The sequence below is a fragment of the Cynoglossus semilaevis genome, chromosome 9 (assembly GCF_000523025.1).
Source record: "Cynoglossus semilaevis isolate Cse_v1.0 chromosome 9, Cse_v1.0, whole genome shotgun sequence".
Taxonomy (NCBI): Eukaryota; Metazoa; Chordata; class Actinopteri; order Pleuronectiformes; family Cynoglossidae; genus Cynoglossus; species Cynoglossus semilaevis.
In genome coordinates, this window is record NC_024315.1 from 7,874,731 (window position 1) to 7,896,517 (window position 21,787).

A 21,787-nucleotide genomic window follows, 5' to 3' on the forward strand; every position below is an offset into this window, starting at 1 on the left:
AGGTTCTAGGGCAGAAGCTGAACTGAGTAAAAACATTATGACAGAACTGAGTAATGCTTTCTTTGCATAATACCAGCCAACATTTCCTCCCCATGTGTCTCCGAATGAGTAAAGGCAGACGCAAAGAAGAGAAAAGCAGCGTGATATCACACTGAGGTTCAATTATCTGCAGTCTGGGAGCTAAACGTCAGTTTGACACCCAAGATTAAAAAGAAACAGATGAGCTGTAGGCACCTGGTGATTGCTGCTTCAACGCCACAGGTGGTCAAATAAAAGAGGGAAATCTGAGAGGGAAACATATTTAATGTATTTTGGAAATTAAGACCTTTAAGAATCAAGGGTAAAATATATTCCAGAGGGAGAAAATATTTGTGAAGCCTCCGTCTTTTTCATCTAAGATTCTATCAGGGTTTCTGCCTTTATTTTCTATATATTTTCAATGTAGCAGCACAGCGACAAAAAACTAAGAAAAAATCATTACACAAAAAAGGGAGGGAAATTAACTAAATTGGGAAAAAAACAAGATATATGAAATATTTTAGTGTCAGTCTGGGGGAAGGACAGTTTACGGTTGGCTGCTTCAGTGAATGAAACAATAATAAAGTAGAAACTGTAGTGTGTAATTACTAACACTCTATACCTACATCTATTTTTAAAGAACTTACAGAAGGTAAACAAACCTCACTACTGTTTTATAGAGATCTCTGTACATTATAGAGTCATTATGACATCTGGTTCAGTTCTATATAGAGATTTGTTTTTCTTTCAGTCATAATCAATCACTGCTTTGAACTTCTTTTGGTTCCTCAAAGCAAAAAATATCAACAACAAAGCAGAGTGTAAATAACATTCATAGAGGAACAGAAAACACACGTGTGTGAATGTGAATGGACTTCCATACATCACGGTACTGTACGTGACTCCACATGCTCCTGTCAATTTAATATTTACCTCCAGGATTATATTCTGCAAATATAAATATATTCTGCCTCTGATGTTGCAGCACATACATACATACACTAGGACTTCACCTGGGGCAGTCTAATCCTCTACACCTCACTGTACATTAACACATACATTAGGACAAGCAGGTGATCGGCCAGTAGGTGTGTGTGTGTGTATGCGTGTGTGTTATTGCTGCGTCTGCTCTGCTGCTTCTGTGCTGCTTTGGCAGTGTTGGCTGTGGATGTGGGAAATCTGGAGGACAGGTAGGAGCAGCTGAAAGGCATTGTGGATGTAGTTGTTACTGTTGGAGCCCTGTGGAGACAGTACACAGTCACTGTCATTGTCTCTGCATCTGATCATAACGTCATGGAAGAATTTATTTATTTAGGGAAACAAAAGGCACAAAATCATATGATAGTGAGTCCTTCAGTCATGTTCACGAACCACTAGAACTGTATGGTGGTGTTTTATCAATACTGCCCCCTGCTTGTACTCCTATCCATACACATGTCTATTGTAAGTGATAGGGATTGTTCAGGGTTATGGGGCAAACTGAGGCCAACCTCAGCAGCCACCTGCCCAGGGTGGGGTAAACCCTGGGCAGTTCACCAGTCCGTCACAGGATCACACACAGGGGTCACCAACTGTATTTGTCCCAGGACCAGAATTTTTCTGGACAGACACCTCAGGGGCTGGACGCTCAAATAAAATTGAATTTGTTGATTATTTAATTAACATTTAATTAACCAATAAAACATATTGTCACTCCCCTGGTGGTCAGACATGGGTATTGATATTAGTTTTGGGTTGTAAAGTAAAAATGTTTCTGCATATATTTTCTTAAAGCTAGAACTAGAAAATATGCAGATGCAGTATTTCACCTCATACAGTTTGTAACTGTGATGATGATTTCTTATTGCCAAATAACTTTCAAATTAATCACTAGTGTGTTCAGGTATTTTTCATCTTGTTTTTCCCCTGCTCAACCAGCGTACTGCAGTAAAGACCTAAATCATTATTGACTTCTAGTGCAGGGACAGATTTGGTCGTGCTAGGAGTCAGAGAAACCCTGGTGTAGTATATGTATTAATATCTTAGCTGTTACTAGACAGTAGAATCTAGGGAGGTCAGTGGGGTCTCAGTCTGTGTTGCTGACCAGAGGAGAATGAACCACATGTTCTTAACTTATTAACTATAGGTAGAACTTTCTGAAAACGTAACTTTTAGAAATTTCACTTAAAATATCATGCCTATGTTTCATTAACAGCTTATAATAGGTGTTTGTAGAGTATCATATATCATATTTGTGTTTCTCACCTCCAGGAGGACACGGTCCACCAGTGGATTCAACTCCTCTGCTTTCCTCTGAGCCTGGGAAACAGGAATCAGCAGCAAAGTAAATATTTCACATCATACAAAATGGAAGTACAAACATTTATGAGGCCGCATCAGCATTAGCACGACTAATGTTTCACAGTGTTAAATTTTTATTTTTTACTTCCAAAATAATCACACTGTTGTTCGGCTGAAAATGCAGATATACTAGAGAAACAGAACCCTGCCCAAATTAAGAGGCTTTTTTATATTTAATTCTGGTTCTAAAATAAAACGGCACAACAGCGACCCCAAGTGTAAGTCCGGGTAAATCGTTTGGCATTTGATATTATGAAGGCATTGATTAAAATCAAATCTTTTCAAACTTTTTTCCTTTATAAGAGGATTCATCAAATAAATACAGTCTTGAAAATTATCAGCAAAATATGTGCTTATACTGTTCTTATTATAACTTATGTTTCATGAAAAAAAAACCCAACACTTTCACCGACACCTACCCCAACAATTAGCAGCGTATCAGAAAACTTCTTGGCCAAACAACATTCCACTCCCCTCCGCAGGGCGCAGGTCAGCCTGAAATAAAAATGTGGACATGAATAAGACAGTGTGGCGTTCCTCAAACACGCACACACGGGCCCCTGTCACAGTAGTGTCCTCACAACATTGTGACAGTGTTATAAAAGGGCCCATAAATATAGCTTTACCTGGTGTACAAACACACATACACACACAAACACACCTGGTGAGAATGTGAGCCTGGTCTCTGGCTGGTTTCTCTAATTCCTGGCCATGGAGAATCAGCTCTGCCACCTTGTGGAGCTGCTCGATGCTGCGAGCTGTCACTTCTGCCAGACTGCCGACTGAGGACAGGTAGACAGCCTGGGGAGTGGATAATACACAGACACACACACACACATGCATTCACCCATACTGTAATCAGTCTGTGGCAGCAGCGGTAAGAACATCATGTAATAAAACATCCAGAATATACAGGACAAATATGTCTTACGTGAACATTTTTCTAATGGAGAAACATACATGTTTCAGAGAACGACTCTAAATCTCATGTGTCCTCACCTCTACGGATCTGCAGTCATTCTTGTCTTCCTTCATCCCCTCCTCTGGCTCCCCATCCTTCTCCCTCCCCTCCTCCTCCTCTTCAGTCTTCACAGACATGGCCTGTCCTTCCAGCTGCTCGTGTGTTTTCACTCCATCTGTCTTCACAGTGACAGGTTGTTCCACCTTGCTCACCCAATCATGGGCTCTCATCCGAGCCTGGAGAAGTGGAATAATCAGACATCAGCTCTGGGTGGCAGGAGGTCCACTCCCTGATATACAATATGACAGGGCTGTGCATATAGAGTACAGTAGAGTACGTGCCACTATATGTTAATGAAGCTCCTTCATCAGAGAGCTTTGTTATATTCTAGCTAAATATTTATGCATCCCACAATGAGGAAATTCACAGTGTGAGTCACAGTGTGAGCAGCATGTGTTTGTTGCAAACACATGCTGCCACAGGAGGCGCCATTATATGTGCTGTACTGCTGGGGCTCAAACCCAAGCCCTTCTGTGTGTAAGGCAGACGTGCAAGGCAGGTGAAATTTAACGCACTCTAATTCAGGGGTCACCAACGTGGTGCCTGGGGGCACCTGTTAGCCCCCATGGCCTACCTAAGGTGCCTGTGGGGTATGTTTTAAAAAAATAAAACTAGTCAACAACAGGCTGTAAAATGGTGCTGTTACTGTTCTTTCTGAATCACTTACACTTGCAGTGATATTCAAATGGCTGCTATTGTATGTCCCAGAAGTTGACACAGCATTAGTTTTCTTTTTTATTTATTATTACTTTGTTCAGGAAGTCTTTGTCAATCAAGTATCTCTTCGTATAAATTAGTACCCTTGAAGTAGCTCTGAGTTTCAAAAAGGTTGGCGACCCCTGCTCCAACGGATGTTTCAAGAACAGAATCAAACACCTTTGCCACTACACTAGGGCAACCTGATATACAGTATGTATGTGAATATGTTTGTGTTGGTGTGTGTAAGTACCTTATTAAGTTTGTCTGGTGTTGCAGCAACATGGAGCTCAAACAGCAGCTCAGTAAGAACACTCAAGAACTCCTCTCCATCAGCAGCTGGACACACACACAGACATGGAATATATTTAGCCCCTTCAGAAGTCTGACAGTGCATTTTTTAGCATGAATGTGTTGAAGACATGGACCATATATAATAAATGAACATGTCCTTGTGCAGCCTCTGAAGTCCTGACTGGTAGTGACTCCACGTACAGTACATGTAGGACATGAGGATTTCTTCGACCTGTTCCCTAGTTTTAGGTCCAAAAATAAAAATCTATAAAAAGCTAAACTGCTGCGAAAACAGTAAACAAGGACTAAACAAAAAACTGATGCTGACGGTGAGTCTGACCATAGGCTAGCAGAGGAGGAGGAGGAGCTTCATCTTCCTCCAGTGTTGGTGGAATTGTTTACAAGTGACACAAATGGAAAATGTTAGCGTAATAAGATTTAATACCGTATCTTGTTACTTTGTTATAAGTTAATTTGGCCTGTGTTGTTTCCAGATTAAATCTTTGTGCTTGGATTTCTGTGAAAAGTAAATGCAACTTAAACATAATTTCTTTTCCTTTTTGAAATGCATTTTTGGACGCAGCAGCTAAAACTGGCTATGGTATAATCCAGAAATATGGTGGAATTTTTAGAGACGATTTTTACTCCCCAGAACCTAAACCTGTTACTGACTTCATAAAATAGAAAAAAGAACCAAGCTGCCTGTCCATCGCACAGATTTCTATTTATAGTTACTGAAACCAGGGAAGAACTTGAAGTCTATTCAGGAACTTATCACTTTGCAACAATACCTTGTCACTAGAAGGACACGTCAATTTTTTATATACGGTCTGAACCTCTGAATTTCGACTGCATGCTGAATTGGTGTTGATTCCTAGATTACAGCAGGAGGTTCATATGCACTGAACACATGCAGATTTAATCCTGAGATTATTCCTGTAGTTCTCGGTGGTCGGCCCCTGAACACTAGCACTGGATCAGACCCTGAACACAGACATGTCTGTTGACTGGCCATCGTCACATAGTCCCATTTTACATATGGTTTGTATAATAAAAAGTGACAGGATGCTGATGTCATTGCATGAGTTTAAAGTTAGTTCAAAGACAAACATGTTCTTATGGTGAAGTTTCACTTTGGTGAACGACCAGTTAAAATAAAAAGGTAAAGTAATATGTGGCTGCAATAAACTTAGATGTGATCAATTAATCAAGTGATTACCAATTAATAACTGACTCGTTGCTTTGAGTGAGTTGAGCGTATAATGAAAGTGTTTGGACTAATTAAATTTCAGCTCCTTAAAATTTTATGTGTTTTTGCTCCTCTGTGTGAGAGAACTAATTATTGTGGTTCATAAATAATAAAAAATGGAGTAGGATTCTCTCTCTGTCTCCTGATTAGTGTAACTTTTATGATTTCTCTGCTCACAGATATAGATTAAACACGAGGCCAGGTTGAAGCCCTGCTGCAGTTCTCAGAGGACAAACACGTTGTTTAACCAGAGTAAAAGTCAGCTCTAATCCAGTGTTGGACCATGTGTGACCCTTGTGCACAGGTATCCCTGATCCTGGGTCAGTGTTCAGGGGCCACCTCTACCTCCAGCAGGTCAGGGTCACTCACAGAGGGGGGTAGAACAGTGTAATTGTGAATTTAGATCACCGTTATCCTGTGTTTGTTCCCTGACTTTTCCTCCTTCTCCTTCTTCTTCTTCTTCCTTCTCCTCCTCTTCTTCTTGCTTGATGAAAATGTCTTTGATTGAAATCAGGTCTCTCTTCACCTCCTCCTGCTCCTCCTCCGTCAGTGAAGACAGGAAGGCTTGGACCTAGAAGGAAGAACATAAAATTGGACGTCAACTGTGTTTCTGCAAGTGGTTAATCCAGTGGTTAATCCAGTGGTTAACAAGTTGTGACATCATCACTTGAACCTTCCTTCTGTTTTTCGTCTCCCTCCAATCATCTCTCCATGCCCCAACCAATGATGCCCGCCCCACACTTTGAGAACCACCAGGTTAGTCCCCAGAACTGGACCAGGAGCCAAAAAATGTTAGTTTGTAGTACTTTCAACTAACTAATGAGACACAATATTAAATCTATATAGTAAATCTGTTGCACTATGATGGTGTCTGCTTCACACACACACACACACACGTGCCTCACCTTAACTTCACTCTCATTGGACAGAATTTCCAGGGCCTCGAGGTGAGACAAGCCCTGGTAGTCGTCAAAGAGAATACCATAGTGGGCTGTGGGTGCACTGATGGGCTGGTTGCTCAGACGTGCACGCTCCTTCTCCTTGGCCTCCTTCAACATCTGTAAAATCACAGGAAAACTCCCATAATGCACCATGTCAGACCTGATGTACAGTACAGTCTGTGTGGTAGTACATTAACAATGTTTTATATCAAGGAGGTTTTGAGTCCTATGTGTGTGTGTGTGTGTGTGTGTGTACCTGACTGAGTGAAGCTGTTTTCTGCATCAAAGTCTTGGTCTTTTTAAAACCTGGGTCGCTCTCAGCCAGGACGGTCATTGTCTTCTTTCCAATGAACTCCAAGGCGTCCAGACCTCCACTGATGACTGACTTGCCCTTCGACACACAAAGAAAATGATGATTATTTTTAGATGAGTTACTGAACTGTTGCCTTTCCTTCACAGATGTTAATTAATTTGTAGCAATTAATTAAAAGGAACAGTCCATGTTTTTTTAAGACACGGCTGACACAGAGTCAGTGCACTACATTCTGAGTCCATGTTTTTTTAAGACACGGCTAAGTCAAGCACTGACACAGAGTCAGTGCACTACATTCTATAACACAAATATGTTGTTGTTTTTGTGACAATTTTTATGGAACCTAATAATTTTGTTGACTGTTTCAAACCTGATTTTGATAGATTATTGGTAACACTGTTTAATTCCCAGTTTGAGACTGAAACTTTATAATCAGTTCTGGAGTGTGTATTTGTATGCAAGTACCAATACTCACTGTGTTCTGTACAGCATGTGTTATAGTTGAAAACACTCCTCTGCTCTGGGCTGCAGCGCTTTGACTGTTTGATTCCACGGGGTCAGACGAGTCTTCTTCTCCCTCCTGTCTCTTCATCTCTCCTTCTTGTTCCTCCTCTTCTTCCTGTGCCTCCTCTCCCACTGAAGTTTTGTGAAGACGCAGAGCCTCTCCTGCCTTCACCTTAACTGAGGTCAGACTCTGACCTGCACGTACACACGCATATATATTGACACAAGAACAAAAACGTGAACTTGTTTTAACTGCCAGAGTCACGTGGGTGTAGACGTACCCACTGAAGATGTGGCACTGCTCAGGAGAGATTTTCCCCAGGAACTCCAGCCTCCCCAGCCTTTATCTATTTCCTTATGTGATCCCTGAGCACACATAAAGATAAACACAAACACATTTAGCAAAAACAATCTCTTAAAAAATACTTTTCATCATTAAAAAACAAAGAAAAAAGCAAACACCAACCTCCAGATCTTCCTCTGCAGCCTCTGACTCATTCTCCAGACTCACAGGTTGATCACATTCGATCACATGACCCTCAGTGGGTGCATCGCTCTCCTGGTCTGTCAGAACGTCCGAGGCCTGAGCCTTGGTGGTAACAGTGTCACCCTCTGTGCTTTTGTCCTCAGTTGACTGCAGCAGGCTGTGACTGTCAGGAGACTGTGGAGTGTCGGAGGCTGGTGAAAGTTCTGATGACGTTTCCCGACGGGGGTCAGGGTCAGTGTGGGGGGGCTGGCCTATTGATTTGGTGGAGTCTGCATGTGCAGACGGCTCCGTGGATGAGTCAGCAGCCTGAGACATGATGATCTGTGGGAGAAGAGGTTCAAGAACATATCTCAGTGTTCAGTGCAGTTCTCAGTCCAAGACAAGTGACTTGCCCCCACACTGCTGACTCAGAGTCATGACACTGGGAGACTTGAACATGAGGATAGTCAAAATTTCCTTCAGTGACTTGGAGTCTGACTTGAAAAGAGTAGGGACTGGACCTAAGCTATGTTTAAATGTATCCACTGTGACTCAGACTTGGTGAAAACCTTAAAGTCTTTCTATGAGCGGCAATTCAGGCAACCATTTTGCTGCTGCCTTGTCCATGTCCTCTTTAATGGTTAAGCAAGTAAATAAATGAAACAAATTAAAGGACGCACACAAAAAAATATTATATATATATAGGGGAAAGAGCTGCTTATCTAGGCAGCAGCCACGAGAAGTGGAATCTGATTATGATTATGTCGCCATCTAGTGGTCGTTTACAGTTTACATTGCCTTGAGTTCTGTCACGTTGTGAATCACTGAGTTTTACTGTTTTCTTCTGCAGCAACAGCAACAATATTAGAGACTACAAAACACGGGAACACTTTTCTAAGAACAGACAAAAAATAAGAAACCCTAGATGACAGTTTGATATATTAATACTGAAAAAAAAAAACGGTTGCTTTGGTTCGGCTGCCAAAACAATCATCCCGGTCAATAAATATAAGGACAGAATGGAACGCAGTTTACTGACTGTCAACGATGTTATATTCCTCAATTCGTTAAAGTTATACTGGAGGAACAGTTCTGTCACCGCCTGATACTTCAACAGTCTGAAGACACTACCACAACAACAAGTACAACAACGTTACTGTAAAGAATGACTTCTTTTGTTTCAGGCGCCGTCACAGCGGCGTTATTATTGACAGGTTTGGTGTCACTTAAACCAGTTACAAACACTGTGTCAACGCTGCTGCACCTGAATTAAAACATAACTTCTCTCTGAAACTACTTTTCACTTGACACAGACAAAGTTTAGCAGGTAAAAAGCTGAACGCCGGTGTTACGTGTGTTTATTTTTATTGAACGTGAAAGTGACGGTGCAGCTCACCAGTTTGATGTTAGACAGCGGCTCCTCTTCCGCCCCGCCACGTCGGCAGGCCGCGATGACTGGACCCAAAGAGTCACAGCTCGCAAGATGGTTCCCTGTCAGACCACGGCTGTGCACAGACATGGGCGTTCTAAATAAGTTTGGAGGCTCCAGTCTAGAGAGTACGACCCCCCAGGGTCCCCTCACTCACCGAACAGAAACTTGATTACTATTTAATTTGAGTGCCTTAAAAAACATTTTCACTGTCCATAATTACATAATTACAAAATCACAGTCTGATTCTGGTGGATGTCTTAATGTGTGGGCCACTTCATGTTGTAATAGTGGGAACTTAACCCCCATAATATCCGACCAATAGTTCTTACAGATAGGAATAAATATAAAATATACGAGGTAAAATTCCATATGCAATTAATGCAAATAAAAAATACATCTGTATGTATAGTAACAATGACAAGAATCAGCCTGAGACATGAAACAGTGACTCTCACTGAAAACACCGCTGCCAACACTGGGAAACAAAGGACTCCAACAAAATGCGCAACTGTTCAAGTGGACAATATCAGTGTTTGTTTCCTGACTGGGAGCTGCCGTCTGTCATTCTCTCAACCTCTCAACCGAAGTCCACAGAAAAAAAAAAATCAATGTTACTTTTTATCTCCGAGGAATGTAACTGCAACTGCTCTCCACTGTTACCATGGTTTATGTGACAGAAAGAAATCCAAACAAGGAAGTTCTCTTCATGACATTAAAATACTCGATGTAAACACACATTCGTAAGAAAAAAAAGGGGAATTCTGATAAGATTGCTGCATTTTCTGATCTTAGAACATCTCCTATATAACCCTGATGGTCTCACGTATCTTCACAGACATTTATCTAAATAACCAATATTGTTGTGGAAAAATAGGACATAAACTAATTCACAATCGATATACGTCTGAAAAAAACCCTCCATATGTTACAATAATGACAAAACTTTTCACATACCAAAGATATCATCGTGTATTTGCTCCTACAACGTCACAGCGGCTCGTTGGTCTAGGGGTATGATTCTCGCTTAGGGTGCGAGAGGTCCCGGGTTCAAATCCCGGACGAGCCCAAATTTTCTTGGTAGCCGGAAATACATGTATTTGACGGAGTACCAATTAAACAGGTCGATATACAAACGGTGTAATGTTAAACTCCACCTTTTAAAGCCTACAGCTTATTGGTTATCTGTTTGGAAGAAACAAATAGAGTAGAATAATCTCTTCAGCTCTGTTTCAGTCTTACCATAGCCAGTCATCTGGGACCATGTTACTCATCTGTTGTCACACCTACCATTTCAAATTTCAGTTCTTTGACAACAACCACGAACCCATCAGCCACTCTAGCTGCACATATAACAGGCTCTATTACATTACCTGTTTTTATATTTGATGGGACTGATTTATCTGTGTAGTAAAAAGTCATCCTTATTAAAAATAATTATATCTACTGCTTTATATAAGAAATAATGTAAAAGTTACGTTTACATTTGTGTGGAAATGTATTAAAATAAAGTAACACACACATCAACATGTCACACACAGAGTAAAAAAGACACAACACAGAATAAAATGTCAATAAGTTTATTAAGTGGTATTAATATTCTGTTTTAAAATAAATGCAACATTGCAGAGAGACCTGTACAGCTATATGTTCACAGTTTAACATGTTCCCTTGGAATAGCCATTGTTAAGATTAAGAAATAGGCTGAATTACCGACATGACGTAGAAACGTAAAATAGACGTTATAAGTATCAAAATCGTTCTGAATAAAAACCTTAAATTGCCCTTTCAGTCTAATAATTAATAATTATATATGTATGTATGTATACAAATATACATACACATATACTGTATGTACAGACATAGATATGTAGATGTTACATCTAATATTGCTGAGATACAAAAACATATACATGCAAAACTGCAGAGTATCCAGAAGCAAATGCAGATGGTTGAGCCGCTACATTCAGTGTTGTGTTGGTGTTTGTTTGTTTACGTTTGGAAGTACAAACAATCACACCTTCCTGTGAAAAAAAAGTCTACAGGTTTGTGATGAAACTTACCAGCAGTTTCACTTTGAGAAAGAAAGGTTTGATGTTGGTAATATTTTATACATAGGCTGAATGTTTGTATGGATACACAATGTGTGTGTACGATGTTTATATATAGACACATATAAATAAACATGTAAGGTATGTAAGTGGCTGCATATAAAGTGCACTTAGGAAATGTACAAATACACTACACACAAAACTATCTTGATCTGCAGAAACTACAAATGCTTTTAACTGTGGTTGCATTTCTTTCTTTTTAAGGTGATGGTGTTTCACAGCCTTAGATTGTAATCATACAGGTGTTTTACAATACTGAGCAATGTGGAATTGAATACCATTTTAAAAAAGGACTGTTTCTCAAATGGTGGGTCTGGACACCAAAGTAAAACAGAGGGTTCTAATATATCAGATCTGTTTGATGAAGTTCTATACAGAACATCTCATAAAAAACATTTTTTCCTGTTAAATTCTTCAATTGTATATTGTAAATCTTTTGGAAAAGAAAGTATTGAATTTTATATATATATATATATATATATATATATATGGCTGGAATGTATTATTTTTGATAAACCACCCCTAAGACATGTTGGTGAAATACATCTATTCCTAAACATCAAAGAAAGAGCAAATTTCCCTGCTTTGCACTTTATACTTTTTCCATCTTAAAGTGTCATAGAATAAAAAGGCTACCACGGTGTCACAAAGCAAAGCAATAGTTCATAGATCGTCAAACTGTGACATTAGAACATTGGTCAGATGTTTCTTCTGTCCTTTACCCAATCGAGTGATGCATTCTCTCAACTAACACAATAATGCCCCGTGCAGCAATGTTCACATTTCTAAATGACATGAAAAAAAACCCCACTTCACTCTGACAATGAATGAGACCCCAGACCACAAAGGTTTTTTAACCAAAATACCAAATACACACAAGACTGCTTTAATTAAGTGCATGTATTCTGTTGTGTGCAATCATATTAAAGTATTTACAAGGGTGTGCGAGCGTTAGCTTCCTGTTTGTGGTTGTATTTTAAGTTTACACTTCATGATTTGATACAGGCAGATGAGGTGAGTGATGGCTCCAGGATGAGTATGATTCCACAGGTAGCTGTGTTGGTGAGAAAGAGCTGAAAAAAACATATGTATGACACAAAGCACAGTGTGATGTGATACATTCTAGAAGGTTTCACATTTATTTGGCATAGCTAGCATGTATGAATGTATGTATGTGTGTGTGTGTGTGTGTGTGTGTGTGTGTGTGTGTGTGTGTGTGTCCAAGTCCACAATCTTTGCTGGGGTCGCGAAAAAAATAAGAAGCTTGAGTGTGCTGTGCTGCTTGAACAAAGCAGGTGCAAATGCAGTTTGGTTCCATGGCCGCAAGAGGACGCTGCACACTGACTCAGGCCAGCTGAAACACTGTGCAGCCTTTATTAAAAAAAAAAAAAAAAAAAAAAAAGGTTAGTATTTGTACTGGTGAAGGTCTGGAACATCACCAAAATCTCTAAAACAGTCAGGAGGAGCTGAAGACAAATCTAAGGACACCAGCAGGTCAATCTGGCTACTGAGGTGAAAAGGTCTAAACTTGCACCCTGAGGAACAGGCCCCCTCCCTGTCAGAGTGCAAGGTTTAAGGTCAGCTCTTTAAGAGTAAAAAAAAAATCTAGTCCAAGTCTGATATTTAAACAGTACTGAGATCTTTTCAAGTGTCTCCCAGAGCTTTTTCTTTTCTTTTCTTTTTTCACACCAGCAGGTGGCGTTTCTTGTGCAAAGCCAGGTGGTCAGAACGGGAGAAGCTGCGCTCACAATCTGGACACTGAAACGGCTTGACCCCTGTGTGTTTCCGGAAGTGTCTCGTCAGCTCATCTGAACGTGCGAACTTCCATGTGCAGCCCTCCCACATGCACTTGTAGGGTTTCTCACCTGGACAGAGAGAAAAGGGACGGAGGTCAGAAAGATGTTTACATCAGGGGAGTCTGAGTCTCAACCAATTGTTTGATTTTTTTTACAGTACAGGTACAAATGTTATTTTTTAATTTCTTAAATTTAGCGGAAACTAGATGCTAACGCTACAGATAACCACTAGAATTAACTGGTGAATGCTAACAAAAGCAAACAATTACTTGCCCACAAAGAAAATGGATCCCCTAATAATAATAGTAGTAATAATAAAACTATAAAGTCAGCCTAGAACTGCTCAAAATAGTTAAGATTAATCTTAATTAAGATTATTAAACAGCTAAAAGGTCATAGACAGCTTGACCAAACATTTGGAAATGAATTTCCTCTCACCAGTGTGCGTCCTGCGGTGAGCTTTAAGGTGGGAGCTCTTTGTGTACACTTTGTTGCAGCCGGTGAAGTCGCAGCGGTGAATTCGTCTTTTCTTCAGGGAGTCGGGGGATTCAGCAGGGAGAGGGTGCTTGGAGCCTGCATGGACTATGACTGAAGGGTTGTTTCCCCTAAAGAGGACAAAGAGAGGAGGAGGAAAAAATGAAGAGTTAGAACTGATGTCAAAAGTCATTCTCGGAATTGACCTAAAGAGGGAGCCGATGTGTTGCGACAGCTGCCTCTTCCAGGATGTTGTGTACAGTTGAATTTAGCTGAAGCTCCTCTCAAGCGCAATAACAACTTTTACCAGTCAGGAAGTTAAAAACACCTCCTGCCTTTTCCAGTCTACCACGCCTTTCCTTTGTTCCATCACCTCCTGCTTTTCTCTTCTCTTTATTCCACCAGTCAAGTCATTCTTCATTACGGGAAACTTAATCTGGATTTTGTTTTCTGTGTCACACAGCTGAATATTCAGAAGAATATAAAAAATTAAACGAAAAGAATGTGTAACACAATCTGCGACTCTGCAACAGTCCATCTGGCCACACACCCAGCCTCAACAAGCAGATTAGGTTTCTAACATTGTTCACTCAGCTATTCTGCAGAACCCAACAACAATATGGACGGAGAAGAATGGCAGGGACGTGACTCAGCGAAAGAGCACTTTTAAAGAGTGTTTCGTGGTCACAGAGAAGAAAGGATGAAGCTGTCTACGCAGATGAAGAGTCATCAAGTGAGCCTCAGTTAATGTTCACCAGGGTGTGTGCGTGTGTGCGTGTGTGTATTTGTGTCAGTTAAGAGCAGGTGTCGAGTGTTGAAACATAAATCCCTCACAGATCAGTTCTACATAGAGGAATGTGAAGAAAATCCCCCGCAAAAGCCACACACACACACGCGCACACACACACACACATGCACAGACACGTAAAATTATACGAGTCCAACAATCCCGACCTACTATATAATATACTATAGGTATAGATTAAAATGTCGTTGTTCCAGGACAACAGACACGCCCAGTTGTTTCCCAGTATCTTTTTTAACTACTGCCTCTGTGTGTGTGTGTGTGTGTGTGTGTGTGTCATCATACATGTGTGGGTGGGGTTACGACACAATAAACCTTATTTGCACAGGAACTGAGTGGCAATCTTGCCTGGCCTTAACGTCTACATCTGACCTGCTTTTATTTTTGGTCAGGAAAGACTCTGACTCTGCACAAGATGAAACACTCGTGGCACAAAAGGCCGAGGTGAGGAGGAACAGGAAGCTGGCACGGGAAAGGGGCGTGAAAAGGAGGGGAGGGAAGGAGGCAGAGAAGGAACGAGAGATGCCGGACAATGAGCTAAAAAAAAAAAATTACAGGAAGTGGCAAGCAAGGGCCGGAGGAAATGTGAGGGGGCGGAGGAAGAGACTAGGACGAGAGTGCTGATAAAAAGGTTGTTTACGTCAAAAACGAAAAGTGGATGAGATGTAAAGAGGAGTAGAAATGACCGAAGTGGACACAGGCTGCCTTCAGTCCATCTGTCATGCTGTACACACAGTGTGTGTGCGTGAGAGAAGAGTGAGACTTTGTTTTAGCAGTTGTGCAACTGGTCCTTTGTTAACGTCTGTTAAACAGAAACTCATCTCCGAGCCCCTTGTTTATTTAACGTCTCCTCACGGCTACATGAAGGAAAAACAAAGTCTCACTCGAGCACAGACTCTACACCAACCGTTGACCATTCGCAGACTCTGCACATCTTACACAGAATGTGACAAATTAGTGAAACTAAAACAAATTAATAAAATATATATATTATAATTTTACAACCTGGAGTATCAGTTTTTTTTAAATTTTTTCTTTGTTATCTGTTTTGATGACTACATATAATTCTATAACCTGGAGTATCAGGTTTTTTTAATCCAGATTTCTTTGTTATCTGTTTTGATGACTACAGTCTTTCACTCATGGTTTATGGTTCAGACGTGTTGTTTCCTTAAACAAAGAGTCCCTTCTGTGACTGTGGACTACAGCCCTCAGACCAGGTCCAACACTGTAGAACACAGGTTAGTGTGTGTATACCTAATGATAGTTGGACCAGCTGCAGGACCTGCTGATAAATGATCTGTAAACAGCCAGAGCTGTACAGTGGACTGATCTTCCACAGACTCAGTCCTGGCAGTTATTTATTTGGCTGCAGAAATAAAAGGTGTTCGTATTTCAAACACACGTTTGTCTCACACATAAACATAAAATATATAGCTTTGATTTCAGAGGTAACCAGGTCAACCAGGTGTATTTACTGCCTGGCTGCAGTCATGTGCTTTTGTACAGTGAAGTTACTAATGATAAACTGCAGAGAGAAGAGTAATGATTAACGACATTTCTCAACTCCTTTCTTTGCAAGAATAGATAAAAAAATGCAGCGAGTCACATGGTTATGTCCACAGTGAGGATAAATCTGAGGGAGAAAAGCCGATGTGTTTACTTGACTGTGGTGTTGTAAAAAGAATATGTTGATATTGTTTAAACTGAAATATAAAACATTCATCTCTAATCTTCACACTGCACCTGCTTCTCACAAACAACACATTCTAAGAGGAACAGATGAGGATCCAGTCTCTGTCCACCACTTCCATATAAAGTCAAAGAGGAAGCCCTGCAGCTGACGCTTGTGAAACATTCTGTGCTTCTTTCAAAACCCCGGCGAGTGAGTGACTTACTCGTACGATATCCTGATGACAGACGACTTCATCTCGTGGCTAATGTGGGGGTCGTGAACAAGCTCGGGGCAGGGCTCGGTTTTGATTGACTTGTGCAGCTCATGGGCGTCGCCCCGCAGCTCCAAGGATTTTGTAGAGTGAACTGGGAAAAGAAAAAAAAAATGTGTGAGGTGGTCACCGTGGTTTCACATTCTTTTAATCTGAAATTATACACAAAACAAAGTATAAAGGTGCCAGACAACGTGAAGGAGTGACAGACGAGGTAGAATGACGTGTGGTCACGGCTGTGCAGCTGTTTCCTGGTGAAACCAGGATCCTCTATGAAATAAACTACTATAAAACAAAGATTTTAGCAAATGAGTTCAACATTATTTCCACCTATGAGTAATCTTAGAACGTGATGGCAGACTGTGGGGCAGATTGTTTGAGAAAAGCCTGACATTGGACCAGCTATGGTAGGCATGGGCAAACTAAGGCCCAGGGCCTGATGTGGCCCGCTCAACTTTTTAATCCGGCCCGCCAAACTTTTCCAAATTATATAATTTATTTGTATTATCATTATATGTCTGCCTTTTCCGTGCAATACCAACGTTGCCCCAATAGATGGCACAGAAAAGGCTAAAAGCATTTTAGCCTTTATGCATGACTTTTACATGTCATTTGTCTTAGTTCACATGAACGTTCCATCTATCTGCTATCTGCTAGGCCCACGTGCCAAAAAAAGTTTGCCCACGCCTGATCTATGGCATCGTCAGCAAATTCTCCTAAGACAATTTGAGTCAGTGACGATTCTGATCAATCTATAATGAGTGTCTTTTTAACCAGCCCTCTGTTGTTCTTATCTTACCTGTTTTGTGCTCTCTACTCCTGTGGTGGTCGTCATCACAGGTGACAGGTGGGCTCACCATGATCTGCTGGTGCAGGTGAAGAGGTGAAGGATAGAGGACAGACAGAGGCACCATGACTGGAGACATCATGACCCCGGACCCTTGGATGACCCCGGTGCCTGAGCTGAGGAGAGGGGCCACCATCGTGGGGTATGAGAGCGTGGGCGGAGGGACAGCGTGGGTCGGAGAGGAGCGCAGCTGGGAATGCGGAGGCGAGCAGCGGGGGGAGCCTCGGCTCCCTGTGCTGTGGGGTGAAGGTGGAGAGGAGGCTGGAGAGGAAGCAGAGGAGCAGGGAGGGGAGGAGGAAGATGAGCCGGAGGAGGAGCGCTTGCTGAGAGACAGGTCCACAGGCTCCAACTGGGCGTGCGAGGGGTTGCTGGGGGTGTGGGACTGGCTGAAGGCATGCATGTGTGTGTGGTAGAGGGGAGCAGGATGGGGGAAGATGACTCTGAATTGCTCTGGAGCTTTCACCAATGAAGGGTAGAATGACTGTCGGTGGCAGAAGAAGAAGGAAGACAAAAGAAGAACAGAAGAGCAGAGTTTAAAAAAACCTTCATGCATTGATATGGACTAGATTCTTTTTCTTGGCATATAAAACAGCTTCCTAATAGGTGAAATAACCCCAAGGTCAAGTAACATGGAGGCTCAGTCCAAACCTAACAATCCTGTTTTAGCATCAGTTTAAAACAACATAACATTACATTATATGTAAAAAAACTGGAAAGAACAGAACAAAGTATCGTGACAGAAATATTAGTAATAGAAGGAATCACTGCCAAAACCATCTAAGAAAATAACTTTGGGGATGCTGCCTATGTTTGAAGACAGAGGGGAAAGACGGTGAACACAAAGAACACTGTCCTTACAGAAATAAATGGGTGGAGAATGGATATAGTAAAAATGGTAAAAAAAAAGTGTTAATCTGTGTGCTGAACTGAAGACTAAATTTCCTGCCACAACAACTTAGATAACCCATAAGACAACAACAAGACTGCCAGATAGCGGCTGTTTATCTATGCAACAACATCATAATCTAAGCTTCCTACATTCAGCCAGTGTTTAATTAAAGTCTAACTTGGACTGACTCAACCTGAAAATACTTACAAATAGTTAAATTAGCCATTGGTCAGTAGCCACGGGTTGGGCTGTCATGAGTGCAGTGTGTTTTCCTGTCTAGTAGTCTGCCGCCTGCCAGTGTCCTATTGTATGTTATGTCCACTGTACAGGAGCCTGTTTGTCCAGGAAGGAGTGTGAATGTGGGAACAACTCTGTATAGACACGTAGCAGAAGTCTGCAAGTGTGTGTGTGTTTATTCGTATCTGTGTTTGTTGTAGGTCAAAGATACACAAAACATGCCCTGACATGAATAAGGGAGTGAAACACACACACACATTCACCACAGCCAACAGTTACATTTCCACACATACACACGTGTCTTACCGTCTCCATGTCTGTTTTAGGGTAATCATACATCAGCATGGTTGAGCAGGACACGCACCTGCAAAAAAAAAAAAAAAACACAAGGAGATTTAGAAACTGTTTTTAAAAAAGTAGAAACAAATACAAGATTGGTTTTAGTGACTTTTTTGGAAATTGGTCGTGGTTAAAAACTGTTTGTCTTATTCCTAAATTATATTCACACGCCACTAATAAAGTGACACACACACACACACACTGAGAAGTCGTTTGACACTAAGGAGAAGTATCTGAGACGTTGAGTGTTTCGTCAGACCTGAACCGCCTGTTTCTTAATTTTGACTAAACCACAGAAGACGACAATCGTGAAAATCTTGCATTTATCAGATGACACAAGCAGCACAAACATTTGTTTTCGTAAAGTTCAAAACGCAATTTCAACAAGCCCACAGATAACTGTGGAGCCGGCGCTTCATGGGAAAACAAAGATGTGTCAGGTGTGATGTACCGGGACAGACGCTGCCTGGTGTGGAGCACTGGAGCACGGCAACACACACGCACCCTCACACACACCCTCACAAATCCTGTTCAGATTTGGGATTCAGTGTGTGAGATTTCAAAGGTGGTTTCAGTTACCTTGTCTTTGAATAACCAGGTGCAGCTAGTATGACTGTTTGTGTCTAAATTAGTGTGTTTATGTGTGTGCATGTGAGATCATAGGAGCAACAAACTGTCAAAGAATGTACCCTGAGGGAGAGAGGAGGGTGGAGGGTGGGGGTGGGGGGGGACCTGGAGACAAGTTAGTCTTTAATTATTAACAAATGGTAGAACCAGAGGCCGTCACACCCTTGTGCACGCACACACACACACACACAAAATGTCCAGATGGGGAGCAAACCAATCAGACAGCAGGATGCTTACTTGCTGTTTCAGGAAGGGTGTGAATGTGACGACTGGAGCCTCGCCCTTCACCAGGCTCCAACCAAACAAAGAGACTGTAGGCAGGTGGTTTTTGTGTGTGTGTGGGGGCGCGTGCGTGTGTGTGTGCACATGTCTTTAAGGGTGTGTTTTCTAATCCGGGTTTGTATTGTGCTGTAGTTCAACGCGAGGTCAATCAGTTATTCTATTGTGGTTGTGATCTACAGGGAGGGGACAATCAGAGTGAGCTGTGTGGCAAAAACCAATCACAACAAGAGGAAGTTATCACGGACAGAAACTGCCTCTCAGTTGGGAAATTTACAGGTCAGAGGTTCAGCTGCTTCTCTGTGGTGCATTTATGAATCAGTTAATGTCATCAGGAAACGTGGCCTCATCAAAGACAGTTTTACAAGCTAGAAACTCTCAAACTGAATCATCAGTTCCATTACATATATTCAGATTTAAAAAATTTGCCAGAGTGTAAGTTTCTAAAAAAATAGGGTTAAATCTAGGTTTCAAGGACTTGGGGTCTTCTCGTATTTCTACAAAATATTACATAATAAACAATAATAATAATAGCCATATAGTGGACAATGACATCATTCGTTTTCAGAGCATACTTCTCTCCTCTAAACTAAAGACCAACCCTTCAGTTCTCATCATCCATTAAAATAATTTATGAGAAGATGAGAACTGTTGTCAACAGGTTTTCTCTCTGTCTGTTCCGGTGTAACAGGGACGTGATGTGATTTATGTAGTCTGAGGCAACAAGACATGTTAATAACTGAGCTGCAGTCACACTAGTGCCAAACTCTCAAGACTCTCTGGTGACCGAAGGAGCGTACGTCTGTGTGTGACACAGAGATCATCTCACCCGTTCTGTACCGCGGGCCACTGAAGTTGAAGTAGTTAAGAGCTAAACTATTCTTTACCTTTGTTTATAACTGGAACTGGAAAAAAATTTAACAACCGTGGCACAAAAAAAAAAAAAACATTTAGCAACATCTTGACATACAACACCATACATCGGGAGATTAAAGTGAACCTACAGCTGGAGTCGGCTGTTCTGTCTGAATTAGATTTCCTTGTAAAGCATCAATAACGACAACAGTTTAATCCTATAATTGATTGACTCATCGCAGCTCTCTAGAGCGCTATGAAATCATTCTGAGGTTTAGGCTTCTCAGCAGTGACAACGTCTGCTTCTGTGAAGATGAATTAAGCATCATTAGGCTGTGAGAAGTAGACTAATCTCCTGACATAATCAATAAATGAAGGGGTCAAAGTCGTTACAGCAGGAACAAGTTGTTTTGAAGAGCCAGGGATTTTACAGCTGCTGCGTCTCTGCCTCATCCAAGCAACATAAAAGACGTTTTTAAAAGTGCGACCTTCACCTGTTGGATAAATAAGTAGTCGTACCTGAGCTTTCCCGCCTGCGCACTACATAAGGGTGTGTGTTTGTGCATGTCAAGTGTGGTGGGCAAATATTGTTCTTCTGGGTCAGTGGAGCTACTGTTTACTCTACCCCAACCCACTCAGCACACACATCCTACACTTCTCTCATTTGTCTTTTCTTGGCCTCCTTCAAGCTTTTTCTTCTCCTCGTTCTCCTATCCTTCCTCCCTCGCCTTCCTCACTCACTCCCTAACAACCTCTTACATCCTTACCATTGTATTTATGAGAGACTCACAGCACTCACACTCCTTTCCTTTGCCCCTCTATAGATGACATAAAACATGACTGAAGGGGAAAATATTGTGGCTTGGAGTTGCTGGCTACCGGCTCAACCGCACACTCACACTCACACACACACACACACAGCAGCAATGCAAGTTTCTGCTAACTCAACAGAATACACACACTAAATCACTAAAGAGCTGAATTATTACAGACAAGCACATATGCTCACACACACACATACACACACAGTCTAATGGCAACAGGCTGGAGAAGATGAGATCACCAGAGAGACCAGAAACCTCCAGACAACAGCCTTGTCCAAGAACACACCGCAACGCACACACACAGACCCACACACGCACACACACACACACACAGAGAATACGAGCAGCCTCCACTTTCCTGCTCTCTCCTGTTCTTGTGTCACCTCTTTACCTCTTTCACCTCATCATTCCAACTCAACATTTGTACTTTCACAGTTCAGTCGAGTTATGCTTGAAGCTTGGTGAGGCTCTGTTAAGTCAACACAAG

At 41.5% G+C, this 21,787-nt stretch overlaps 2 protein-coding genes and 1 non-coding gene across 4 annotated transcripts in view; 1 reads left to right on the top strand and 2 right to left on the bottom strand.

The window, feature by feature from the left end:
- Positions 1–283: 283 nt before the first annotated feature.
- fam114a1 (family with sequence similarity 114 member A1) lies at positions 284–9,418 on the bottom strand. 2 transcript variants are annotated; one of them, XM_008316955.3, is made up of 13 exons: positions 9,239–9,418; positions 7,843–8,184; positions 7,658–7,742; positions 7,348–7,571; positions 6,816–6,950; positions 6,524–6,676; positions 6,027–6,189; positions 4,329–4,414; positions 3,358–3,555; positions 3,020–3,159; positions 2,778–2,853; positions 2,263–2,316; positions 284–1,257 (listed from the first exon to the last, which is right to left on the bottom strand). In XM_008316955.3, the coding sequence occupies exons 1-13, from the start codon at positions 9,359–9,361 to the stop codon at positions 1,132–1,134; spliced, it is 1,905 nt and encodes a 634-aa protein (XP_008315177.1). In that variant the 5' UTR covers positions 9,362–9,418; the 3' UTR covers positions 284–1,131. The 2 variants fall into 2 exon arrangements, with proteins under 2 accessions (XP_008315177.1, XP_024914053.1); XM_025058285.1 differs by having other exon boundaries at positions 5,988–6,189.
- An 850-nt stretch (positions 9,419–10,268) lies between these two features.
- Positions 10,269–10,340, top strand: trnap-agg (transfer RNA proline (anticodon AGG)). Its single transcript has one exon. It is a non-coding gene; the product is annotated as a tRNA-Pro (tRNA).
- Positions 10,341–10,835: 495 nt separating this feature from the next.
- klf3 (Kruppel like factor 3 (basic)) overlaps positions 10,836–21,787 on the bottom strand; it is a 15,323-nt gene continuing 4,371 nt past the window's right edge. Inside the window, exons 2-6 of the mRNA XM_008316956.3 lie at positions 18,683–18,740; positions 17,203–17,731; positions 16,356–16,497; positions 13,617–13,783; positions 10,836–13,247 (exon numbers count right to left, since the gene is read on the bottom strand). Of these exons, the coding sequence (XP_008315178.1) occupies positions 13,066–13,247; positions 13,617–13,783; positions 16,356–16,497; positions 17,203–17,731; positions 18,683–18,721 (1,059 nt within the window). The 5' untranslated portion in view covers positions 18,722–18,740 and the 3' untranslated portion in view covers positions 10,836–13,065. The remainder of the gene's footprint in view (positions 13,248–13,616; positions 13,784–16,355; positions 16,498–17,202; positions 17,732–18,682; positions 18,741–21,787) is intronic.